Source organism: Phasianus colchicus, chromosome 7, assembly GCF_987193195.1.
Source record: "Phasianus colchicus chromosome 7, bPhaCol1.hap1.1, whole genome shotgun sequence".
NCBI classification, from domain to species: domain Eukaryota; kingdom Metazoa; phylum Chordata; class Aves; order Galliformes; family Phasianidae; genus Phasianus; species Phasianus colchicus.
Window position 1 is genome coordinate 17,320,779 of NC_143442.1, and position 26,861 is coordinate 17,347,639.

At 36.8% G+C, this 26,861-nt stretch overlaps 2 protein-coding genes across 17 annotated transcripts in view; one reads left to right on the forward strand and one right to left on the reverse strand.

Moving 5' to 3' along the window:
* SLC38A11 (solute carrier family 38 member 11) overlaps positions 1-16,830 on the reverse strand; it is a 34,897-nt gene extending 18,067 nt beyond the window's left edge. For 7 of the 11 annotated variants that reach the window (XR_016468229.1, XR_016468227.1, XM_031599538.2 and 4 more), the window contains exons 1-9: positions 16,690-16,830; positions 13,862-13,979; positions 13,373-13,447; positions 12,101-12,235; positions 10,694-10,759; positions 8,246-8,352; positions 7,678-7,757; positions 1,125-1,195; positions 604-765 (exon numbers count right to left, since the gene is read on the reverse strand). Coding sequence is in view for 5 of the 11 variants with exons in the window: in XM_031599538.2 (XP_031455398.1) it covers positions 604-765; positions 1,125-1,195; positions 7,678-7,757; positions 8,246-8,352; positions 10,694-10,759; positions 12,101-12,235; positions 13,373-13,447; positions 13,862-13,979; positions 16,690-16,734 (859 nt within the window). In the remaining 6 variants the exon portion in view is untranslated. Of the gene's footprint in view, positions 1-603; positions 766-1,124; positions 1,196-7,677; positions 7,758-8,245; positions 8,353-10,693; positions 10,760-12,100; positions 12,236-13,372; positions 13,448-13,861; positions 13,980-14,606; positions 14,660-15,012; positions 15,204-16,689 lie in introns of those variants that run through there. The other 4 variants (XR_016468228.1, XR_016468232.1, XR_016468231.1 and 1 more) reach the window with 4 other exon arrangements.
* A 178-nt stretch (positions 16,831-17,008) lies between these two features.
* The window catches only part of LOC116232906 (sodium channel protein type 2 subunit alpha), a 189,772-nt gene continuing 179,919 nt past the window's right edge, over positions 17,009-26,861 (forward strand). For all 6 annotated transcript variants that reach the window (XM_090143890.1, XM_090143884.1, XM_090143885.1 and 3 more), the window contains exons 1-2: positions 17,009-17,097; positions 22,675-22,733. The gene's annotated coding sequence lies outside the window, so the exon portion shown is untranslated. The remainder of the gene's footprint in view (positions 17,098-22,674; positions 22,734-26,861) is intronic.

Sequence of the window (26,861 nt, forward strand, 5' to 3'; positions counted from 1 at the left end):
CTGCAGTGTAAAATTTCAAATATAATGGGCATTCAGGGTCAGAATAAGTACATAGATTATTAACCAGTACATCTTTTTACATCTAACAACAAAAACATTGATTAAGAATTCAAATCATCAAATTGCTTAGTGGTTATAACAATGAATCTGGAATAACAATCCACAAGACTTAAGAAAAACTGCCACAATACAACAATGTATAACATCCTTTCTACCTGGTTATTATACTGTTCTACTATTTACTACTTTCAGGATCACAATAGCACTAAAGAAGGAATAAAGTATGCTTTAGAGAAAAACATCTGAAAGATTTTGACAGGAGATGCAGAAGGCAAGGCAATGTTTAGTCCTCATTTGGACGTGGAAGCACTCAAAGGGGATTTTCACCAATGAGGCTTTCACTTGGAATCTGACACCTACTAACACCTATCCAACGCGTTTGTATCCTGCCTTGGCTGATGGGTAACTATGAGAAATAGCTATCCTAACTATTTAGGCCATAATGGGTGCAGTATGCCAAAAATCATACAAAGCTGTTAACAACAGGACCTGAAGGGTAAGGACTGCAAGAAAGCACGAAGATTGAGGAATTGAGCAGTTTACCTTCTGTGTATCCTGTAAAAGTCATGTATCCACATGCAGCAAACAGTACACTGATAACAACAGCAAGTAAAACAGACACATGTGTGATTCGAGACCAGTTGTTTAATGTGGGTTCTTTCAGAGAGCCATATATTAAAAAGCTGTTATGGTGGCAGATGAATGCTGAAATACACATAATATTTAAAGGAAATAAATGAATTCATGTACATGTACATATAAAATAAACTGATGAAGTGTATACTCCAAGGTAGGAGAGCAGACAGCAGTTTGATATCATTACTGAGCACAAACATTAAACCTACAATGAATGGAACTTCTACTTACTTGACGAAGGTTTATAGTCATCTTGAGATGACTCTGATTGCATTACACTAAAATGCCATAGTGTTTCTTCCCCTCTTCCCCATGAGTATAAAAAAAAAACACTCCAAAACTTAAAACACACACAAATTCTAGGTTCAAAAATACCCAAGTCATTTCTTAAAGTTGATCTGAAGACTGAAAATACAAAAATGACTTACCAAAAGACATCACCCCAATGGCCTGTATTGCATTTGATTTTGCAAATATCCATGCATTTTCTGATTTGGGTCTAAAACAGAAATTTTTAGTTATATTATGCTCTTTTAAACCATCAATTACTAAAAAAAATTTTAAACACCATGCTATAATATAGAATTCCTATCTGAATTAGGCCACAGTGTTCATCAACAGTAAGTTGAAACCAAAGATATGCCTTTGTCACTTCTTGTTTTGAGAAAAGTATTCTAGAAACTAATTCTTACAGCTAAAATTGTCAGCCTGTTTCAGCAACCAGTTATGTAAATAAATTAAAGTCATCATTTATCAAGAAACAGTAAACGAGAAGGTAAATGCTGTTACAAGCTTTTGATGAGGTCTTCTCAATCCAACACCTCCTCTGAGTATTTGAAGGCATTTTATTCTTCTGAGTTTACATATGTAATGCATTGTTTCTAGAGACTTATTTGTAGACCACATATCAAGTGAGGCAGTTTGTCTTCATTTACACCTTTTTCAACTGTTCCTCATCTTGAAGGAAGCGTGTTAGTTCCTAAGGTAATGATAAATTTAAAGAAAATATACAGAGATGTTGATAACCAGACAAGAATGCATTATCTTCCACATCCACATCTCTAAGATACATGCACAGTTTTGGACCTTAGAGAAGGACTATAGAAAAATGTAAGCAATCTTTGTTAAAATCAATTTGATACATGAAAAAGTTTCCTGAATAAAGAATCAAAATGAAGGGAAACATCCTTTCCCAAACTTGCAATTTTCTAAAAATATAACTGGAATTCACAAGTTCAGCCTTTCCTTCATAATACAAAATCATGGGCAAAGCATGAGTACAGAAACGCTTGCTTTTAAAAAATGCACTGCTGCTAGCTTTGATTGCTTCATTTTTATTTACAGGCCTTAAGCTGCTATCATCTCCCTAACGCCCAACAAAACAGTATGACAATCACATCAGTTCTACAAAGGTAACATTGGCAGCTTTGCCTCTCCCTCTACCTGATAAAAGGGTGATTTTGATAGCATAGCATAATCCACTACAGCTAAGTTTCACTGCTGACAAATTTTTTAAACCAAATTAATGAAAAAAGTTCTGTTGCTGTTAGTTTCTGCTTTGAGGACTCATTTATTATTTCTTCATTACTTAAATATTCAAGTCTTCCTTTTTCCATATTAAACACCTGATTTCTAGTATCCAGTGCACATTCAGCATAGGCTTAAAACAGCTTGTAGGCTCTTAAACTACAGATGCTAACCTTAAGAAGAGAACCTAAGCACCAATATCAAGCTTGTTTTTTGAGCTTGGACGCTGTACATATTTGACTAGCATGCAGTTTCTGATCTTAAGCACCTGAATACAGCCCTCCTAAAATATGCTCTGATTCAGCATGTAGATGTAATCAAAACTACAGATTAAATAAATATTGTGCATTTATCTTGTGAAACAGACATTCTAATCAAACATAGCTGCTGTTGCTCCTTATATAAAGTAGCAGTCTTTAAACTGATATCAGTGATTTCAAACTGCTAGAGATGTCTGTGAATAATTCATAATTATGAATGCCTTTTTCGGGAAAATATTCACATTTGATTCAAGCAGCAGTAACAGTATCAAACATAGACTACAGAAAATAACATTACAACTATTCAATTCTATCACCACTAGAGGTCAGCTTTGATATCAAATATACAGAATGGAAATCTGTCGTATCCTTTGATGATAGAATTTTTGAAAGTCAACTTATTACTTTTCTATTCACAATCAGTATTTAGATTATCTAATGCCCTATTCTAAAAATACACAAATAAAGAATGCATGTACATTAAACACTTCTTTATCAGACAATCACAACAATTTCACACATTTTTCCCTGTGAAAATAGCACATCCTGTGTATCCTATACAACCACATCAAACTCCTACAAATATGGACTTAAAAAAAATGGAATGTAGAAAGTATATGAATTTTATTTGAAACAGTGAACAAAGTGGCCAAATTATTAAAAAAGCAATTAAAAAAACACTCAAAAAATACCAGGAACTAGCTTCCTCACTGCAGCATTAGCTCATGCACTGGCATGATTGAAACACTGCTTGGCTTTTCTGAATGAATGGCAAATCAGACAAGGAGGACTATTTGGAGGTGGGGAGGGAGCCCAAAAGAATAAATCCTGTTTATTTAGCAACCTAAGAGGTAAATTCCTTCAATTTCCAGATCTACAATTTTAACAGTCAGCAAATGCCACGTCATAACAAGCACATTGTTACAGATGACACATGCAACAGTACACAGCTCAGCGTTTCTTACTGTAAGTTACATAATCCTCCACATATTTTCAAAGACATTCTCAAACCTTGGGAATAGACAGACCTCACACTGGTGTGCTACATAAACTAAAAAGTGAAAGAAACACATTAATACTCGCTATTTCCAGATCCCCAATTAAACTTCATATGATATATTTGCATAACTGAATTTCATCTAATACATGCTTTTAGGTGAAAAACAAATGATTTCACAAAGACTTGAGAAATACATGATAAAAAAGATCCAGAAGTGAGTATCATGGTCTAGAAACAAGCGCACTAGCCACATACAGACTAAGGAAAGCATACATAAATTTATGTGAATATGTAGGTAGATGCATACACAGGCTGACATAGTATATCAGAATACCAGGTAACACTTTACCTGCTCGACTCTCAATCCTGCTGCTACTTCTAAAGACTTCTGCTTTGTTTTGACAAGGACCATTGCTCTGATCCAGCCTAATCTACTTCACTGTTATTGGAACTGAAAGATTTCATCTTCTGCTCTCACAAGAACAGCAGTAGCTGTGAACATCCACAAATAATAAAAAGTAAACCAGGTTATTTCTCTACTTTTGGTGTATAAAAACATAAGCTATGCCTGATAAAGGTTTTTTTCCTCATGCTAGAGAAGCAGAACACAGATGAAACAAAAAGTTAATATTTGTGATGCTAATTGCATTTAGTGAAAGCTGTACTATCTATAGTATATAGAAGTTACAATGCAGCAGTAACACTTGATAGACAATGTAACTGCGATTGTTAAACAACACAGGCAAGGTAAAGCAATACATCAGCCCTACTTAGAGCTACTTTAATCTCCATTTTTCCTTAATGAAGAACAGGTCTGTAAATACAAGTTTGAGTCTTAGTGTTTTGAATTTCACCACAATAAAGTTTATCTTCATTTACTGTTGGCTTCAATATAAAGAACCAACTTTCTACTTTCAAATTATTTTTCTGAGCAGTTACTGTGATCAGCTGCCAGTTGAGTAATTCTCACATCCTATTTATGAGTAGCAGATGCTCTTCAAGTTTTTTTTTCCTGTATATTTTTGTATAACACAGATACTGGCATCATGACATTCTTCCCAAAAGAAGATCAAATTAAAGCGATTCACCTTTATAAGATACTTAAAGTATTGCTGTATATTTGCAGTATTAAGGTAATCTGAAAGCAGTGAGATAACTCTAATCCACTGGCTTTGATTACAGCAGATAGTTTCCTAGCTGCATCAGGTGGAAATAGAGCAAAGAATAGGTCATCTAAATGCATTTTTTTATCCAACATCTTAAACTACCGAGAATAAGAGCAGCGGATTTTATTTGCAGGAACATTATGTCCTTCAGGCAGCAATAAGAAAATACCCGATACTAACCAAATGTAGAAAAATACCTCAGCTTCATATTTGTCATAAGAGGAAATAAATTAAATCAAGTAATCCCTCAACAGAAATACGTCTACGTCTTCTCCGCCCCATAATAAGTAACAAGAAATGAAAACTCATGTTCCCAAACGACTCTGTCCGCTCCCAGAGCAACTAAAATATAAAACAAAATGCAACATTTCAAAGCCACATAAGTGCTGTTTTCAGCCTACAGTTCCAAACCACATGAAATCATTGCAAACAATAATTCTACAACAAACTTCATGAACAGAGTAAAAAAAAAAAAAAAAAGAAAAACTGCCAGCTCATAGTTACACAGAGAAGAGTTTGATATTTAGACTAGATTGCCAACTCAAGGCATATTCACCTCAAGTCATTTTGCAAAACAGAAAACATCAAACCACACAGACAGGAGCATCACAATCCCCAAAAAACACAGCTCAAAGGGGACTCGAAACATTTTGGATGTAAGATATATTAAACACTGTAGCAGAGGCACCATAGTCTCACTTCTATTTACAGAGAACTTAAGGTAGCAATTTTGAACAGGTATAAGAAAAAAAGACAGTACTGGAACTGTGTTGAATTTATAGAAAGAATTACCAAGTGAAACAAGTTACAGCTTACTATAGGAATTTGAGCGTTAGGAAAGGAAGGAATAGTTTGCTCTCCATATACAGCATGGTTAGGCTGAGAGGCAATGAACATGAAATGTTGTAGGAGAAACACAGTTTGGAGAACTTCCTAAGGGAAGGCTAGTTAAGAACAGGACTGGAATATCATGGAGTTGTCAAGAATAAGTTGAACAATACCTGTCAGCAGTAACAGATCTACAGTCAATTCTGTCCTGTTACAACAGCAGAGATTAAGTATTCTTTCTTGGCTTCATCAAGACTTGCTATAGTTGGACAAGTTATTTTCCTGTATGACAAACTTAGGTGGTATCACAACCATATTTTTAAAAAAATCTCAGACTTCTCTTTTATTAAGAAGGACTCAAGTAAATGCATTACTTACTTGTTTCACCTGCTGAAATACAAGATTGGACACATTAAAATGTGCAAAATATGTTCTTTATTCTCACTATAAAAATGAGAGCGCAAACTGCTAACAAAATATTAGAATAGGTCTTTAATAATTCAAGTATATATGAAGTAAACTGTAAAAGACATTGATGGAATGATTATGAGGTAAAAAAGTGACTAACAGTTTATCAACAATGTTAGATGAACTTATGAAAATAAGTAGCATAATAGGAAAACAAGCATGAAGACAAAAAGAAAAGTCACAAAAGAATTAAGTGGTAAGATTTCAAAAACTACTTAAAAAGCAACACAACTTATTTTAAGAGACAATAAAGCCATGTTTTCATATATTTTGATGCACCACCATTGTTGAGAAATGTTACCATAGCAACAAAGTCAGGAGTAGCTCCTATACATAAACTTCCTTTTTCAACAGGGAATTTTGAGATTTGCCTTCCAAATACACTTTTAACACAGTAAGAAAAACAAGTCACTTAAGGAAAAAATGAGGGCAAGGGGAAGAACACAGGCAGAAATCCCATGCTATTTCAAGTTCTTCATTTCTGTGGATGATGCTAACTTTATAAACTATTAGTTATCTTAGAATCACAGAATGGCTTGGATTGAAAAGGACCACAATGATCATCTAGTTTCAACCCTATGAGCAGTGTTGTCAACCACTAGACCAGGCTGCCCAGAGCCACACCCAGCCTGGCTTTGAATGCCTCCAATGATGGGGCATCCACAACCTCCTTGGGCAACCTGTTCCAGTATGTCACTAACCTCTGAGTGAAAAACTTCCTCCTAATACCTAACCCTAAACCTCCCTGCCTTAGTTTAAAACCATTTCTCCTTGTCCTATTACTATCAACCTGTGTAAACAGTTGCAACTCCTCCTGTTTATATACTCCCTTCAAATATTAGAATGCCACAATGAGGTCTCCCCAGAGCCTTCTCTTGCCAGCATTAAAACACAAGTTTCCTACAATTAGTTCTTGTGCGTTTGTCTGACTGCTCTGATATATTTGTGTGTCAATGTTTAAATAATCACAGTGGAAGAATCCACTCCTTCCAGAAACATTAAAAACACTTTATGAATCTACTCCAATAAACTGTTGGTCATCTTTATTACCGTATCTTCACATTCAAAGGATAAGGAACAAGGGATAAATGAGACCATCTAGGCCAATAATGAAAGTTACTAGATTAATAACACTTTTTTACACTATAATTATAGAAATAGTGCCACAGCACACAATTATGTGTGTGCTTGTGTAGAACATTCCAATATCCAACATTAAATACTACTTTCAGAGCACAAATGCTGGAAAACAGTTTTGCCTGGTCATATGCTTTCTAAAAAGACAGAAAGTTTTGTTATTGTATTGTTCACTTATTTTCCTTATTTGTATTCAATTTTTATTATGAAATCATTAACAAAAAAGAAAAATACTGCTAAGATGCTATCTGTTTTAGATTACTGATATTGGCCATCTGACAGTAATGGACAAATAGACAAATTCTCTAGTGACAAGCAATCTCACACGGAAGAACTAGCTGCTATTGCAGGGCTCATCTACATTTTCCAATTCATCTGTGTTGGGTTTTTTTTTTTTGAGACTTCGTAACTTTGCATATATGCAATGGAAGGAAGAAAAAATGGATTCAAATTTTAGTAGTTCATTTTTTATTACTATCAGTAGAAATTGACTTCTTTAAATATATGTTCTTACCAAAACAATCACAAAATAAGAACGATGCAACTGATTATATATCTCAAAAATTCACTTTCTAGCAAGGGTAAGAATACTTACACCTGTGGGCCAAGCGTTATTGTCCTCACCATCACAATAACCAGAATGACAACAGTTAAAAGCAGAGAAACAAGAGATACCTATAAAACACAAATTCAGTCAGTAAACTGCTGAAAAGCTCTCTTCTAAGCAGTGCAATTTTTTGAAAGACTTATTAACCAGCTACATTTCTAAATATCACATATTTATAATCATGTAGCTTGTCCTACACCATCATCATCTTCTCATTTGTTATTCTTCTTAGATAAGCAACAAATTGTGATTATTTGTTTAACAGTAAGATAGACTTTCCATTTAAATATTTGTCATCAGTGGTGCTCAGTATTTCAAAATCTGATTGCAACACATACTGCCCTAAAAAAAAAAAATCCACATCTACTAACAGCAGATAGGAAAAACTAGCCATTCACATAGAGACCAAAGTTTTGTTTATACTTCCTGGGACAAAAGATGGTCTGAACTTCAAAAATACTTAATTTGTTGCATCTAGTTGGATGCAATTCAATTCAAATACCTTGAGTTATGCATGACTGGTAGTTATTTTCTAATGGCATATATAGAAGTTTACCTTTCCCAATTTCGCTATGTCACGATACAAAGATAAAGGCAAGGTAAAGATGATAGTGGTAACAAGAATTATGAAGCGACGATCAATAAGCACATTTTCTGATCCAACTGAAACAAAGAAGCAAGTAAGTTACTTCTCTAAGAGACTGACATGAAAAATAGATTACTTGCGCTCAGAAGTCTAACAACTATAAACTTCGATGCTAACCACGTTTCAAGATGAATAACAGTGAAATAAAGTCTAAGTATTAACAGGGATGCCACACAGAGCACATGCACAATCAGAATATTTCTGCAAATTTAACTAACAGTTCACCCTATATGCAAGTGTAACGCTATAATCGGATGATAACAGCAGGGTGGCAAAGTCCTTGCCTACAGCAAATGAGAACAAGACCAAATACAGCAGCCATGGATACAGAAATGAAGGAAAAAGAGCTGCTTACCTTCAGAAGGCCTCAGGTACACAAAAGCATCCAGCAAGAGACGCCCTTATCTCCAATACCAGCCCTTAAATGAGGGCTGGGAAGGGGTGGATCCTGGCTCCACCCTTTCCAGTCACTCAGAGGCATTGCATGCACCTGAGCTGCCCTGGGTTGGCTCTATCTTCCCACCAGGTGCTCAATCACTGTTTCAAGCTATGACTAAGCATTTCCACTGCAGCTATGCACGTATCAAACTCTGAAACTGTGGCATCTGTACGTAGAGATTACTACTAATCCCTTCCATCATAACTGGATCAATGTTGGCAGACTGCAAGTAAAACTAACATTTCTTTCTGGATTTACTGCTCAGGATTGTTTTTGACAGTACTGAGATTGATTGTTGTGCTGCAGAAGAGGAGCAAATTCTCAAAAAATGACTGTAAAATAAGTTCATTTGGGAGGAAGGTTCATACGAGAATCTTTCTTAGTCACCTGCTCGCCACTTGAAAAACAGAGATTACCACATAAGGGCAAAAAAAAAATGGTGTAACAACCCTTGCAATGAGTTTTTTTTTCCCCCCACAACTGGTGCTGTGGTTTTGTTTTGTTTTAATTTTTTTGTCCCCAAGACAACACCAACTCAACATGAAACATCTCGGGTTTAATCAGATTGCCGCAAACCACAATTTTGAACCTGCTTGCTACACAATTTTGACTGGAAATTGAGTAGCAATTGACAAGAGAAATGTACAGTTCAGATGTACAGTTCCCTGATCCTTTGGGAGATAATAATGCCTTTTCCCTTCTTCCTAGATAAGCCTTCTACCAGCCAGGTGAAAAGATGCGTATTCCTTCCATTAGAAAACATCCCACTGCATATGAATCACTAGATATTCACTGTCCTTATCAAGCTGAACAAAACATAACAGTTAAAACCATATCCCACACCTTCCTGGCTTTACCTACTTTAAATTATAGTCTTTCTAAGGAAATCAAACAGTTCATACAAACACTAATTTGCACTTCACTGCATATGTGCTCTTTTAATTTACCAGTGAAATATACCTGAACTTAGTTGGTTTTTTGCTGAAAGAGATAAGTGCCTACAAATTACTCCATCGATTCCGCTCTGAAAACTTACAATCGCAGAAGGATAAAAAAGCGTGTGAATTAAGACCTCAAAATGTTTTTACACTACCTGTAGTAATTGGATAGATGAATACAATGGAAAGACATTACAACAGAGGTGTGATGACAGAAGGACCAACATGATAGAAAGGTGCTGTAAGGAAGGGGAAGAAGAGCGCTCACTCATATCAGAAGATTCCAGGTTTGCAGAGGAAAGCTTCACCAAGGAGGGATCTCCAGAAACAGATCCTTCCCCAGTGGCAGTCAGCCCTTAAATGAAGTCTGAGAGGTGCAGCCAGGCTCCACCCCTTCTGGTCACACACATGAATTGCCTTCACTTGTGCTCCCAAGGCTGACCGGGTCTTTTCCCCAGGCATTCAATCAGTGGATCAGATCATGACTTAACAGTTCTCATACACTATCCAAGTAGACCATCTGCAGTTACATGTGCAGTTTATGACCAACCATATAGGCATGCTTAAATGTACATTAAATCCATTATACTGTATGCAAGTAATCCAGAATTATTCACTAAATGCAGTATTAGTATTTATATATTTATCACAGCAAATATAAAAAAAATATGACAAAATATGATCTTGTTATAATATCAGTGTGGAAGAATATTTGCTTAATATTTTATTAAATATTGTGGCCTTTCCACTAACACCAAGTCCAATGACAACCAAGGATTAGGATTTGCAATTTTGTAATTTTTAAAAAAATAATACTTGTACAAACAGGCTTCAAGTTCATAACTTGATTGACATTTAAGAATAATTCAGACACAAAGTAACAGATAGATTTCTACTTCAGTTTGCCACAGCCCTAAATAAGTATGCTACATTCCTACCTAAAAATTTCAAAATGGAAAAAGATTATAAAATGCATCTTACCTCCAGGAATTCTCAAGAACACTTTAGTTAAAGTGTCTCCAGTTATTATGTTGTAACTAATCATAGCTTAAAGAAAATTTAAAAAATGGTTAGTACAAATCAAATATAGACTATTAGATAAACCATTAAATAGATGTATTGTGTGGTGTTCATGGTGGCGTGCCACAATCCCCCCTGTACAAATTCTAGTTAACACTAACTTTTAAGATTCAGGCTGAAGACAAAAAAGACAAAAAAAAAAAAAAAAAAAAAAAGCTAACAATTGCCTTTCTTTATTTCAAGCAGGTACAACCTAGAAAGAATCTAATCTGATAAGCAAGACCACTTTGCTATTATCATATAAACTTAATACAGATGGGAGATAAAAAAAAAAAAAAGGCTTTAAAATTGCTTCCTGCATTTCCAACTTCAATTCTTTGTCAGTTTCTATTCAAGCTTCTGTTTTACTTTAGTAATGTTTTTGTATTAACATAATAAATCAGTCCTGTAAACAAATGAACAGGGTTTCCTAGTTCATGTCAGAAGTTTGTGAAATATTTCAGCCCAAAGAAACGATGAAGATAACTAATATGGATTTCCATTACTTTCTCTCATGAATAAGAACTGTGATTGTAATGCATCCTGCACAGAAAGTGTGTGTGCATACACACACACACATATGAACATATACTAATGTGGATAACAATCTTAACTAACACGTAAACACTCACTGTTGTGAACTGATAACTTATTAACACTATGTATGTAAATAAATTCAAGCACGTTTTGTAACTATTTTCATGGTGAGGACTGAGGTCTTAAAATTATTTCCCATATTTTCTGTGATGTAGTAATTACACTCTTAAGTCAACCATAATGGATCAGTATTTTCAGATTTAATTCACTATTTCAGTTTAAGGGACGAACCTTGATAAAATAATTAATAGGTACGTGCAACATTGTTGCCCGCAGTAACTCCAACCTGACTCCCTTCAATATCTCAGCTACTAAAATGTTTTCAGAATAATTATTCCTAAAGGACGAATTTAGCTCTGGGACTCTTCAGTCACCAAATTCAGTCTCTTAGTACCTCAAATCACTACCTTGTGCAGTCCTATGTGCGCTGCACTGTTATTCTAGAAGCCTCCTCTTTGCTATTCTCATAGCTACTTCTGTTGTTGATTTTTAAGCGTGTGAATTTTTGTGTTATCACACTTCAATTCGTTTTTATTATTCTGGTTCTCAGATTCAGTGAATTCTTCCTCAGTCATTCTTCAGCATTCTACAATTGTTTATTTATTATGAAAATAGGTGCATATAGTATACTTTTTAGAGTTCTTGAAATTTATCAAGTAAAAGAATAAGATAATGTGAAAAAAAACCTTACTATTTATAAACCTCAGATATTTATATTTTATGTCATCTTACCGATAAATGGATATAAAAACTGAAGAGTTGAAAGAATTAGATAACCTAAAAAACCATATGTTTTTCTGACCAGCTCTTGATAGGTGTTGGTACTGGAGAGATTTCCTCCTTTGATCAGTAATATAATAGAATAATCTGTTAAAATATAAAATTATTGTTAAAGACTAGCAATTAATTAACAAAATGCTAACAACTAGCAGTTAGTTACTACTTTCTCACTCCTTAAAAAAAAATCTGTAAAAATGAAAAACAGCAGCATTAGAAGGCTGGGGAGGAGAATGGTAAGGGAAGCCACAGTAAGAGAGCAGAAATCTCATTTTTGTAGGTAACCAATATGGCTAAAGGGAAAGAACCAAATATGTAAGATTCAATAAACAAGGGAAAGGATTACTAACTAGATGAAACATGTAATTATATTCAGGTACTATATTCAGAGTGAAACATGATCAAATGCCTGTGTCAAATAGTTTATCTTGAAAACCAGAGACTGAGCCACTCTTGTATGAAGAAGCAATGTGCTTTGACAGAGAGCTTATGTCATAGGTGGAATGCTCCAAGACAGAACCTCATCCTTTTATGAAAAACAGTATGAATGTGCTGTTCTTGCATGCTATGCTTTAGTATTTGTTTGAGTACCATGTAATTTTTCAGTCCGGATTAGTTATACCAAGGAATTTACTACCTTGGATAGATATCTTGACAAATAGGGCTAGACCTCGTTTATTCTTTCTCTGGCTTTCACTTAGCTTGTAATCTGTGCTGCAATAGTAACAGCTTCTTTCAGCATCAGTGTTTATTATCCTCTATAAAGGTGACTTCTTTTTGAAGGTAAATCCATGATTTATTTATTTTTTTTAATGGATCATAATCAAAATGTTCAAAATCATAGTTACTCTGGAAGGTTTTAATTCCGCAGTACACTTGAGTGATATATAACTCACTCAATGATCATTGTCTAAATTAGAGTAAAAACAGTAGACTAAAATAGGTGATTATAACACACAAATAAGATCTATTCTTTCAAATGTCATCTTGACCTAGTCTAAGAAATTAGGCTTCACCAAATAAAAGGTACACAAAAAGCAGCTTTATATGTTGTACAGAGTAATTCTCTACTTTTACTAATCAGCTCTGGAGATTAGTGAGGTGAAAATAATTCCCCATTTTTACTAAGTCATAAACACAATTGTTTAAGCTAACGTGATGTTCAAAATCATCTAAACTTTGCAAAACAAATTTTCACTTTATAACACAAACTGCTTTTTACAGTACCTGTGATATAGGCAACCCCAAACAGAAGCAGTACTCCTAAAGGAAAACCAGCTTCTTTCATTGAATAGGGCAGTCCTATAAAAAAAAAAACCAAGAGATTACAGAAGAACTTTTACAAATATTTATTTATGATGACCAAAATAAAGAAATACTTGGATTAAAAAATAAACTGCTTTCAGTCTCCCAAATTGGGCCAGAAAGAATTAATAACTTCAGAAAAGGCTAAGACAAAAGGCCACCTCTGTGTGAAAAGTAAGCACCTGTCTAACCAGTACTTTCTGGTCATTACAGAAAAAAAGGCTGTAGGGTATTTATTCAGACCTGATCTCAGCTGACAAAATTGGATTTTCATATAATAAGAGACTAAAAGTAGAAAAAAAATCCTTCAGCAAAAACAGCAAAAAATAAGAGGACAGCACTTTTCTCAACATTGGATAGTCATGTGTGCATAAACAAGGCTGAACATATGATAGTGAAAAGTACACCTACCTATAATACCTGATCCTATGATGGAATTGATAATGTTAAACCCAGCTGATGCCAGATCACCATTTCCTCCTTTATTCCTGGGCTTACTAACCAGGGCCGTATGGTCATCTATTTCTATCTGTTTCAGGAAGACAACAACAAGATTAAAAATAGGTGATAGCAGAGGTTTTACATATATTTTAAAAGGTTGATTCAAACTAAAAAAAAAAAAAAAAGAATTACTTTCATTGACACAGATTTGTAGAGGTATTTTGATAATTACATTTATTTTTTCCAGTGAGAAATCAAAGGGGTGCAAAGCATCTAATTCCTTCATAATCCCAAGCCATAATCTTCTATAATTAATTTTTCTCTGAAAAAATATAAGTAGAGGAACAAAAATCTATATAAACTCGGAGTTAGGCTGTTAAGGAGCTTTATAGTCATGTTCAAAAAGCAAAAATACTAATCAAGTATTTTGGAAAATACTTCTATTAATCTTACAGCTCAGTAAAAATAGCCCCCTGAATCAGGGGAATTAAATCAATTTCCAAAGTTACTTGTGAAGCATGTCAACACATTATGATGTTCTAATTCAAAGTTTTCTCTGGTATTTTCAATATTTCTGTGTCTTTCAGTAGTTCATCATGAAAAGTAAGTGACACCATAGAATTGGGTAGCCCCAGAAGGTTTCCGAGGGAAGGCCTGGTATAAAGCAAAATTTAAGGCGCATGTTTGTAGCAGCTCCAGCAACTGAAGTAATTACCTTCAAAAAGCATCTCTGCATGAGCATGTAGTAGTCCTCTACCTAGATCAACACTTTATTGCCAAAGAACATTTTAGCTTTGCTCTTTATAATGCCAGTATTTTAAAAGAAATCATGTGATTAAAAAAGGAACATGCATTTAACAAAGAAAATGCCTTTTGATTTTTCTACAAAAGTAAAACATTGTACGCTTACCATGAAAATAAAACCATTATTTCATGGATGCAAGAACCTATTTAACATGTATAGCTTCTAGTACAAACTCAACAGCTACTTATTTAATTGAATACTTTAACCCTTAAGCAGTACTAACATTATAATAGTAATGCTGTCTCAGATTAAAGGCCAGCATTGTCTGGTACCTCATTTCTAGCAATAGCCAATGGGAGGTTCATTGGAAGATTACCTCGTCCTAATTTTCAACATCTTGCATACCTTGGTACACCTTAGCTTATTCTTGTTGTGCTAACTTGCTTACGCAATTATTCCTTGAATGTGCCCTTTTAAGAAGCTCTGCATATTTTCTAGCCTCTACAATGTCCTGTGGCAAAAAGTTCCATATCTTAATTATGCATTGCATGAAAAAATAGGAATGCTTCTTTTTTGGCAAATCTGCCATTAAATATTCCTGATGATTTGTCCAACAAACCTGCATCACTACAGAGAAAACAACAATTGTTTCCTACTTATTCTCTCCATATCACACCCAGTTTTACAGGTGTGGTAGAAATACTAAGTCACTTCCTGAAACAGTGATTGAGCACCTGGTGGGAAGGCAGGGTCAACCCAGGTGCATTCAATGCTCCTCAGCAACCGGAAGGGGCAGCAGGCTCCACGCCTTCCCAGTCCTCATTTAAGAGTTGGTAGTGAAGGTAAGGGTACCTTGCTAGAGATCCCTACCAGCTTGAGGCCTCCTGAAGGTAAGCAGATTTTCCTCTTTTGTTTTTGTGTCTGTGGCTGCTGCATTTGGGCTTGTTCACATTTGTTGTAGTATAGGATTATGCCACCTTGTTATTGCTAAACTTTCTATTATGTTTACAGCATTATAAAAATTATAAAAGGTAGGATTCTTCCTCTGTAGAGTTTGTTCTAGAATTATGAGTAGTCTATGTTATTTCATCACTGATACATGCAGCAGGAGTATTCCTTGAACTTTAATAACTTCTATGTACAGCATAGCTCATAAAGAATTCTATTAAACTAACACAGCCTACTTCCCTGTTTTGAGTAATTACTAGAACAAGAACACAGTGCTTTCTGTACAGCTCAAAAGCTTTGTAGCCCTTAAAACTAACTCATAACAATAGGCTCTTGGAGTAGCTCTCAGGAACTGTGAGACCAGTTGTGTACCTCTACACAGCTGGGCTTGCCCACAGTCATACTGATAGAATCAAAGAATCATGGAATTGTTAAAGGTGAAAAAGATCACTAAGACCATCTCATCTAACCTATCTACGCTGTGCCACTAACTGCATCCCTCAGTACCACATCTCTGTGGTTCCAGAACATCTCCAGGGACAGTGACTCCACCATCTTCCTAGGCAGCCTGTGCCAGAGCATTACAACTCTTCCAAAGAATAATTTTTTCCTTGGTGTAACTTAAGGTTCTCCTTTCATGCTACTGCTGTTGTATGGGATGACACCTTGCCACAACCTCCTTTCAGAGAGTTGTAGAGGTCAGTAAGGTCTGAGCCCCTTCTTGTCCTAATGGGACAATCCTAGCATACATTGGTTACGATAGACCCACCAGGACCCAAAGTACCTGTTCTAGCATCTAAGTGAGAGCCAACTTGGGCTGTGCCAAGCAGTCACGATTTCCCTAAGTTATGTATATTTGGTTATATAGAAATATAACCTATTTCCATATATATATATATAGGCCCACCAGTTTACTTTTTTCTTATTCTGCTGGGTACCTACAGCTCAATTCTTTTTCACTGAGTTAAAGAGAAACTCAGATATCAAAAGCTACGGCTGCTGCCAGCCCCGCAAAGCCCGACGAGAGCCCAGTCCGCAGCAAAAAGCAACGCCCCTCGAGCTCCGCAGCCCCCTGTGAAAAGCCGCTGAGCGCCGCCGATCTCACCTGCGGAGCCCCGGCCGGTGGCTGCTCGGTCCCGCCGCGCTCCATGGCCGCGTGCCGCTCCCCTCGCGCATCCGAACCCCCGCGGATCCCAGAGGAGGAAGCAGAGAAGCGCGGGGCAGCTCACGCGCTCCTCCCGGAGCAGCCTCCATGTGGGCGGCGCGGGCTCCTGTCCGACGGGCGGAGGCACGGCAGCCGGCCGCCTCCCGCCTTTCCGCGCGCAGCCGGCTGCTCTTGCACTACAGCGCCCGCCTGCACCGGGGCCGTGCGCGTATGCGGAGCCGTTACTGCAGTCGTTGTTTTTTTCTCTCGGTTAGATTGAGCTGCTTGGAAAGAGGTTAAAATTCCCGTGCCGATGTTTGGAATCCTTAGTTACCTCAGTTATCTTCAGCTGAGAGCTCTCACTGAGAGGTACGTTGCAAACATATAGGAAAATGCACACAAAGAAAAGTGTGTCTTAAGCAAAACCATAAACTAGTGACAACAAAAAGTGATTGCAGACAGCCATTAATTTCATGAAGAACTGCTGTAGGCCAAACTTAAGGTCCATGCAGCTCCAAAACAACATTGAGAGCTTTCTCCAATGTCTGGAGGGAGAGATCCATGGAACTTGAACGTGAAATTTTTAAACAAGATTAAATTATTAAAGCAAAAAAAAAACAAACAAAAAAACACACTATGAAATATGCAGTAAATGGCAGAAGAAAACAAAGCGTGGTAAATTGCTTTACGTGTCTTAGCTCTTATATTTGTCAGTATTTTGCTAGGTTTGCAATGGTTAAAGGAGCCAGGATGCTGCGTCTCAGTAACTTTGTCCTTAAAGATCTATGATGCATGTGACTTAATATGAAGAGCAAAGTGCACATGAAGAGCATATATGATTGATACATTTGTTATGTAGCTTAAGCACATGAGCTTCAGCTCCTTCAAAAAGAAGTCTGTAATCAACTCCGTGACAAGTTGCAATCCGACATGTGTTGTGGTGTGACCAGTCAGGTGATGTTGAGTCAGCAGAGAAAACTTGAGAGGCCTCAAGTGCAAAGAAAGTCCCTGTGATTCAGTAGCAATGGTGGGTTTTTTCAATTTTCTTTAGAGTTCTGGAAAAAAGAAGGAATGAGCTGTTTGAAGGTAGAGTGTAATAAAACCTTATAAATATGGAGGGGTCGGAGAGGGAAACAGCAATCATGATAAGAAAGGGATTTTTGGTTTGTTTTTTTTTTTTAGTGGAGAGTATTTCTGGAAGTCTTTCTGAGCAGGACTCTTCCCATACAGAAGATGATGCAGAGACTGTGCCTCTGTCTGAATTATCATAGAGTGAATGGAAAGGATCAGCAATAATGATTTAAGATAATCAGATGTATTCATCTTGAAATTCTGAGTTAATTTGTATCCCAGGAACAGCAAGTGCTAAGCTTTTGCTTAACAGGGACAAAGTGATAGAAAAATGGCCAAGGTAACTTCAGAACTCTAGGAAATGATGCAGGAAACTACATACCCAATAGGCCTGTCATCTTCATTGAGCAGAATAGTAGAAACTGTAGTAAATAATAGGATACAATGCCTTTGAGCTGTGTTGGCAGAGTTCTGTGGAGCAGCCTGCACTGTTATAGCTGTTGTTTGATAATGCTACTGCTAAATTGCTGAATGCCAATAAGAATGATCATTCATAAGCACTAAATGTATCAAAGCAAACAGACTTTAATAAACAGTGAACTTAGTACTGTTGTTGGTGCACTCCAAGGATGTGTTCCAGGTCATCTGTATCTAAGTTTTTTCTCATCTTTTATGTTTTCAAAGCTGGCATAGAAAAAGAAAGGCCATGTGATATGAATTGAGAAACATGAAAGAGTTCATTGGCTGTTATCTCTTGGTTTAAATGAATGACTAAATCAGAAGTAAAAGAGCCTCTTTTGTAAGGGTGATATAATCACATGACACCTTAATGTCAAATTCATTAATCTTTCCTGAAAAGGTCAGTAATCTTTTACTACTTAGTAGCATTGTTCTCTATGAGGCAAACATAGTGAGAAGACCTGCTGTTCTCAATACTGAATTAATTTAGCTGTAAGATACCTGATAGCATGCTACTGCAAGTTGCTATGGACTACTTTTAAAAAAGACTGCTGATAAGTGAGGTGTTGTAATGTGTTTAAGCACAATGGAATGAAAACTGTCCCTCTTAATTGACACCCCTGTGAGGACAGTCAAGATATACTAGGGAATGCAACCTCCTTGTCTTGCAGTTGTAAGCTGTCTTCTAGCCTGTTTGACTAGCCTAAACAGCAAACACCTGGTGTAAATCATGCTAGTAGGCCCCTTCAGTGCAGGCTAAATAAAGACATATGGGTACTTGACTACAGCCTTGGGTTATTAAGTAGGCAGTTTTTATCTTTGTTCTCCCTTGGAGTCTCTGGCTTTTAGTATTTGTTGTCTTCCCCTCATTCAGGATTTTGCAGATGTTTCTGTTTAAACCCATTTTTCTTCACATGCTCTTATATTACCACAACTTCTTAATGTTGGAGGTGTTTTGTTCTTAGGTGTTAGAGATTGCTGTTCTGGTGATGTTTAAAGGAATTGTAATATGCAATGTATATCATAGGTTGGTTACTGGTTGTGAAATAATGGATCAATAGGTGTTGCCATGAGATGCTGAACTCTGTGCTCTTCAGGCTTTTTATTTCAGTTACTTATCTGTTAAATAACCAAGGATAAGCATTTAATGAATGTACTTTTGATTTATGCTACTTTACACTGCCAGCCATGCAATTATTTTAATTGAAAGAAAGCTAGAGAGCTGTTCTAGTGTACATTAAACTTCAAATCCTGACTATAGGATTATGGACATAAAAACAACACTACTGTATTATTTTAGATGTAAGAATATTGTCATAACTATGACAAGTGGGAGACCTGGAGGGAGAAAAGTAAGGTGTGAGTAACTGAAAGCATGCCAGCCCCCAGCCAGCCTAGAGGCATTCAGTTTTCAGAAGAGTAGAAGGCAAGGATATGTTTTGCTAGCATGCATTTTTGTGTTTTTGTTAAATGTGTTAAGTTTCTTTGCTATGTGCACAGCTGATTTATGCTGAGTACAACTGTATTATGGCTACCAGTTAGTTAGCTTAATTGCTCAGTTCCCTTTCTGAGCTAGTGGAAGTTCATGTTATGCAAGTGTTGGTATTCTGCTGGATGTTAGCGGTTCACTAATCTCATGAAGTGTAGTACTACAGCTTTTATTATTGTATTTCTGCAGTGTTTTAGCAGATCCTGTATAGAAGTAAAATCTGTTGTTTTGAGTGATATTTATTGGCTTTTATTTTCAAAGTATTGAAATCGGTGTCACTGCATTAATTTGTTACTAGCTCCTGCTGCTTTGGCCCTACCTTCCTGTGCTCTAATCCTTCAGTATCTACAGAACAAACACAAAGTGATGACATGAATTATTTGCTTTTCAGGGATTCTCTTGTGTTTTCTGAAATATATATTCAGTTCACTACCTATTTAATATAGGGTGATATATACTTTATGTACACTTAAATACTAGTGCCTTCAATATGACAAACTATGGCCTCTTTTGGGAAACTGAAGCTTACCTGGTATTTTTCTTCTAGATAAGAAACTTTTGCTAAACTATGTATAATCCATCTACTTACGTAAATTGAATACAGAGTTATTTTTTTATTGATATACATTGATATTGCATTTTTAATGCACAATACTAATATTTGCTAATGTTTTTAATTCTTCTTTGCAGAAATAAGTAATATACTCATTGTAATATACAATCATAGAATTACGAAGTTGAAAATGACCTATTAGATCATCTAGTCCAACAATCTTCACATTACCACTGCTACCACAAGCTACTAAACCAGATCTCGTAGCTCCTTGTCCAGACGCCTCTTGAACACTGCCAGGGATGGCGACTCCACCACCTCCCTTGGCAGGCCATTCCAGTGCCTGACCACTTTCTGAGAGAAGTAGTTCTTCCTTAAGTCCAACCTAAACCTTGTCTGGTACAACTTGTGGCCATTTCCCCAGGTCCTGTTTGTTGCTTGGGAGAAGAGGCCAAACCCTTCTTCACCACAACCTCCCTTTAGGAAGTTGTAGAGTGCAATGCAGTCTCCCCTGAGCCTCCTCTTCTCCAGACTAAACAATCCCAGCTCCCTCAGCCTCTCCTCATGAGACTTGTGCTCCAAACCCCTCGCCAGTTTAGTTGCCCTTTTCTGGACATGCTCCAGGGCCTCAATGTCTTTCTTGTAGTGAGGGGGCCCAGAACTGAACACAGTACTCGAGGTGTGGCCTCACCAGTGCTGAGTACAGGGGGATGATCACCTCCCTGCTCCTGCTGGCCACAGCATTCCTAATGCAGGCCAGAATACCATTGGCCCTCTTGGCCACCTGGGCACACTGTCAGCTCATGTTCAGCTGAGTGTCAACCAACACCCCCAGGTCCCTTTCCTTTTCACAATCATCCAGCCACTTGTCCCCAGGCCTATAGCGCTACATGCATGGGATTGTTGTGGCCAAAGTGCAGGACCTGGCACTTGGCCTTGTTGAACCTCAGCCCAGTGATCCAGCTTATCTAGATCCCTCTGAAGGGCCTCCCTATCCTCAGGCAGATCAACACCACCTCCCACTTGGTGTCATCTGCAAACTTACTGAGGGCACACTCAATCCCCTTGTCTAGGTCATCAGTAAAGATATTAAACAAGATAGGCCCCAGTACCGACCCCTGGGGGACACCACTTGAAACAGGTTGCCAGCTGGACTTAACTCCATTAACCACCACCCGTTGAGCACGGCCCTCTAGCCAGTTTCTTACCCAAAGGAGCGTGTACCTGTCCAGGCCATGGGCAGCCAGTTTCCCAAGCAGAAGCCTGTGAGACCGTGTCAAAGGCTTTGCTGAAGTCTAGGTAGACTACATCAACAGCCTTTCCCTCATCTACCAGTCTGGTTGCCCAGTTGTAGAAGGAGATGAGGTTGGTCAAGCACAACTTGCCTTTCATGAACCTGTGCTGGCTGGGCCTGATCACCTGGATACCACACACATGCCATGCGATCTCACCCAAGATGACTTGCTCCATTACTTTCCCTGGTACTGAGGTCAAGCTGACAGGCCTATAGTTCCCTGGATCCTCCTTATGGCCCTTCTTGAAGATAGGAGTCACATCAGCAAGCTCCAATCCTCTGGGACCTCTCCAGTTAACCAGGAGCGCTGATGGATGGCTGAGAGTGGCTTGGCAGTCACCCCTGCCAGCTCCCTCAGCACCTGAGGGTGTAGGCCATCTGGTCCCATGGACTTGTGACAGTCCAGATGGAGTACATAGTAATATTGTACTATAGTAATATACTCATTGAACTCCTTTCTGAGCTGTGTCATAATAAGCTCATGCAGCAGGGATTTAAGAGCACAGCTTTTTCTTGGGCCTTGAAATTGTGTTATTGCTATTTGCTAGGCGTCTGCAAATTCTCTTTGAAAGACTATTGCTGAGAAGCAAAACCTCTGATATCAAAATGTCAGCAGTTAGTAACGACGTGCTTTATCCTTCAGGCACCAGGGGGCAATATTTGACTTCTTTTAGTTGGGTACTGCGAAGTGCTGGCGATCTTCAATAGGCTTGTATGATATCTGGTATGTGCTGAAATTTGTCAGGGATGTCTTTTACTTCAGTTACCACTTATACAGGCCCTAGAGGAAGAGGTGTATGTGTTTTTTTTTTTTATAAGCACTATGACAATTGTAAATAAATGCTGAAAACAGCCCTTGAACTCAGAATCTGTGGGTTTTTGTGATACCCTCATGAGAATTTATCTAAGATAGAAAATATAAAATATAGTGATTCTGTTCCAGTTTTTTCTCAGTAATGACTAACGTAACTTGACATAAAATGTTCATAAGGCTTAGTAACTTGGTGTACCTTACAGCTCTTTGTCCAGTTTTGAATCTTAATCATCTGCAATCTCATGTTTCTCTTTGTTTTTGTGCAGAGTAAGGAGATAAGGTGGTACAAATCTGATGAAGAAGGCTGGTGTTTATGTCAAACCATGTGAGTATCTACACTGTAAAACATTACAATTGCAACATAGATTATAGCTGATGATTACTGAGTTACTAAACATTTTGTTTGCTGTACTTTGGAAATATTAACTCCCCATAAGTTTTTCTTTGTTATTATTTTAAAGTCTGTCTTATGGACAGAATATGAATGTTGAAACTTTGACCACAATGAATGTAACAGTATAATCTTAAATGCTCTGTGATATTTTATGAGTATAGCATGAGAGTTCACCAGTTATATACATCAGAAAGATGTAATCATGTATCTTACTATGCTTCTTGTTGTTGCTTGTACATCTGATGGAATTTTTTGTACCCATAAGGTCCCCTGTTAGGTTCTGCAGTAATGCAGATTTGGAGGACTTTAATCAGTGAAAAGATGGATGTGTTTTAAGATGGAGCAGGAGAGCAGTCAGTTTTGTTGTGTGTGTGTTTTGTTTTTTTTTTTTTTTTTTGCAAAATGACTAGCAAGGGAAAGAAGGAGAAAAGTAGAAATGGATTGTGGGAAGTAATGATTTTAAAATGGGAGGACAAAAATAAGTAGGAGGCAATTGGGCTTGTCAAATGTTTTGCTAATGACTTCTCTGAAAATTAGTTTCTCTTCTGATAGTGTTTGCAGCCTTTCAGATCTTTCTTTCAGAAGTATTTTCTGATTTGCCACTCATAACATTATATGTTGGCTAGGTGACTAAATGCTTCCAATCATGATTCAATTTGTAATCATATTTGATTGCTTATTTTAACATTCAGTGAGTGTACTTTGTTGTGAAAGGCAACCCAAAAGTTTTTGGTGACATCTCTTATTTTAGAGTGAGATCGAAGAGCTGCATGCAAATGATTTTTTTATTCTTTCTGTTATAAATAAAGAGAAGAAAAAGGAATTGTTAGATTTTGATCTTACTTTCTTCTTTAGACAAGTTTCCAAATTTGTGTTGTCAATTGTAACTTCAGTGAAATATTAAAGTCTTCTAAAGAATCTATTCTATATAATCCAAAAATCTGATAGAGCAGTAGTTAGTCAAACGTATTCCTACCACTATGCATAGGCTCTGTATGTTGGAATATGGAGACTTTTCCGTTAGTAGTGCCTTACAAATATCTCTACATAGATTACAGGGGGCATCAGTGAGCCCTTAGTGTTGTCTCCTGCTTCAAAATAACCTACTGTCAATTAATTCAGACTAGGAATGAATTAAATTTTATGTGGTGGTTAATATTTAATATTTCTCACATTAATTTGTTAATATTTGACAGAATCAATCCCAACCCACAAGTGGGTCTCTTTGCCTTCAGGGGTGGTGTGATGAATAAGATAAAAAAAAAAAAAAATTGTATTTAGTATTCCATTTAATTAACCTCATGCATAAAAATGCTTAGCAGTGTTTTCCAAAACATTTAAAAAATTGGGAACAAGATAGAAACACCTTTCTGAAAATACAATCTCATTTTAACATAATCCTTCTGTATGACTTTGAACATGCAGTACATTTTCCTTTGTATATGAATTTCATACTCCTAAAATGACAAAAATGGTACTTTTCATCTTATAGAAAGTCCCATTACTTTTTTCCTTGGATACTAGAGTCATGGATACTATAGAAATTACTACAGGAAAACAACAACAACCTGTTAGACTTTATCTCTTTCAAGTCCAGATGAAGTTATTTTAAGTAGAAAATTAAAGAATAAATTCACTTACATCAGGCAGCTGAATTTATTTCAATTTTGATCTGTTTGGAGTGACTTGTGTAGGAAGAAATGGGAGAAGTTCAACTTGTTAATGTGGAGCCTGCATGAAGTTGCTAAAAAGGAAAGCTATGTAGGAAGAGCCTATAATTTTAATTCCTATCTTTAGACTTGGATTAATGCCCGGAATAGTGATAAATACAGTGTCACTGGGAAAGACTAAGAATCATCTCTGTTGGTAATAAGAGCTAACTGAAGGAAAGGATAGCTGCATACAATTGAACTATTTCCTAAAAAAAAAACCCAATCTTTTCTATTTTCAGTACAGATAAGTGGAAAGAGACTTCTTTAACACTCAAGTAGCAATTTTTGGGGGGGTGAATGTTGATAATTGTGTATGTGCACACATAAATATATATAATTCACATGTGCACATATATCCATGACATATTTCCAACCTAACTGTGGTCCTTAGATGAATTCGGGTGAAGGTATTAGTATCTCCCTTGAAATCTGAAACGTGCTTTCTGTAGGGAAGTTCTTAACAGAGGCGATTTAAGAGCTTGGAATGAAAGATATGTGCTTTACGTGAGAATGTCTTTTTGATAAAAGTAGAGGCAGCTTGCATCACTTAATTTGTCCCCTCTATCATTTAAAATATATTTTGAAAGTATGTGCAGGTGCTCTGGTTTAATCATTAAGAAACTTTCTGCATGCTTTAGTCCAATACTGCTGCAATAATCATCCCTTTAGAAGCCTGCGTTTTTACCCTCTCATCCACAAGAAACACTGCCTTAACTGCTACCCCATTTCTGCCTGCCTTCCTCTGAAGGAACTGCGAGCTTGTACTGATGGGTATGCATTTGATAAATAAACATTTTCCATATCAAGGTAAAAGGAAATGTTGTATCATATTAAAGGAACAGGTTACCTTGTACTAGATCAGAATAGCTCCTTGTGCAAGTTAATAATATGCTTGGAAAAGTGGGTGATAGATTTTTTTTTTTCTGGTTGTCTTCATATCTGGGGAGAACAATAGTGATCCCAGTAGTTCTTACCTCCTTTATCCCAAATTTGAATAATTTCTCCTTGCTTTTGAGTTGAACTATTTGTAATGGCAAGATGTGGTGGGTCTGACTATCTTCTAAAAGGCTCTAGGAAAGTGAGGCTCTGGTGGAAGAATGGTGAAAGAAGGGCCAGATGTGGAGGAAACTGTCTTATTTTGTCATGAGTGACTGTTTTGTGAATTCCATTATATATATGTAAAAGGAAGCAGGTCATACCAGCTATGTCTATGCATGGAACAAGGTGTTGCTGTAGTAGTGCATGAAGAAAATCTTCTCATGTCTGCTGAGGTTTTAGTTGTCTTAAGTGTTTTTTTGTTGTTGTTTGATGTGGTGGTTGAGAGTTCTGGATTTTTTGCTTTCTGTATAGTACTGTAGAAGTATGGTTAATTTTAAATGAATATAGAATTGTAAGCAGTTCACTGTTAATATTGTCTAGAAACAACAAACAAAGAAAACCCCAAAACAGCAAGAAAACTTCCAGAAAGAAGGCATGAGATATGAATGGTAGACATACTCATACTGTGTAGAGAATTTGCTTATAGAGTTTTTGCTCAGTATTGTCTAGCCCAATGACTTTCCTCATTTCTGAAAGTGGTTCTCTCTATTAGGAAAGGGTAAACAAACAGAATTGCCAAGGTTGGAAAAGACCTTCAAGATCATCCAGTCCAACCATCCACCTATCACCAATAGTACTCACTAAACCATGTCCCTCAACACAAAATCCAACTGCTCCTTGAACACCTCCAGGGTTGGCAACTCCACCACCTCCCTGGGCAGCCCATTCCAGTGCTTGACCACTCTTTCAGAAAAGTAGTATTTGTATTTATGAACAATAGTGTATGAAGGGTGTATCCAGGTTGGGTCTACGCTGAAAGATCAGTTGGCTTTGCCTGAATTCAGTTTTTGTTCAGTATGACAAAAGGTGATCTTGCAATGCACCTTCCATTATCATGTGGAGATATGTGAATACAAGCATTTAACTAAAACTAGATACACTATTTTTTCAAATACTTGCATATCCTGCACCTGACTTTTTAATAGTAATATAAAATTTGATAGCAAATGTAACTGATTTATTAGTCGTAAATATTTTTTCTTACCCCCTCTATAACATATAAAGAGGCAGTATTAAAGGCAACATCAGATTTACATAAGTGTATACTTCAGGAGATGTCTGTGTATTAAACTAGTGTTAATAGGTATCTGGCTTAGTAGTAACTGGTAGGGATCTACTTCCAGGCTGAAAGGTTGTGGTAACTTGAACTAATATTTCTGGGGGAGCAAAGACATGTTTTGAATATTAAATGGCATGAAGCCTATTGTTGATATTATTTAACAATAGCAAGAGTGTTTGCAAGCAGGAG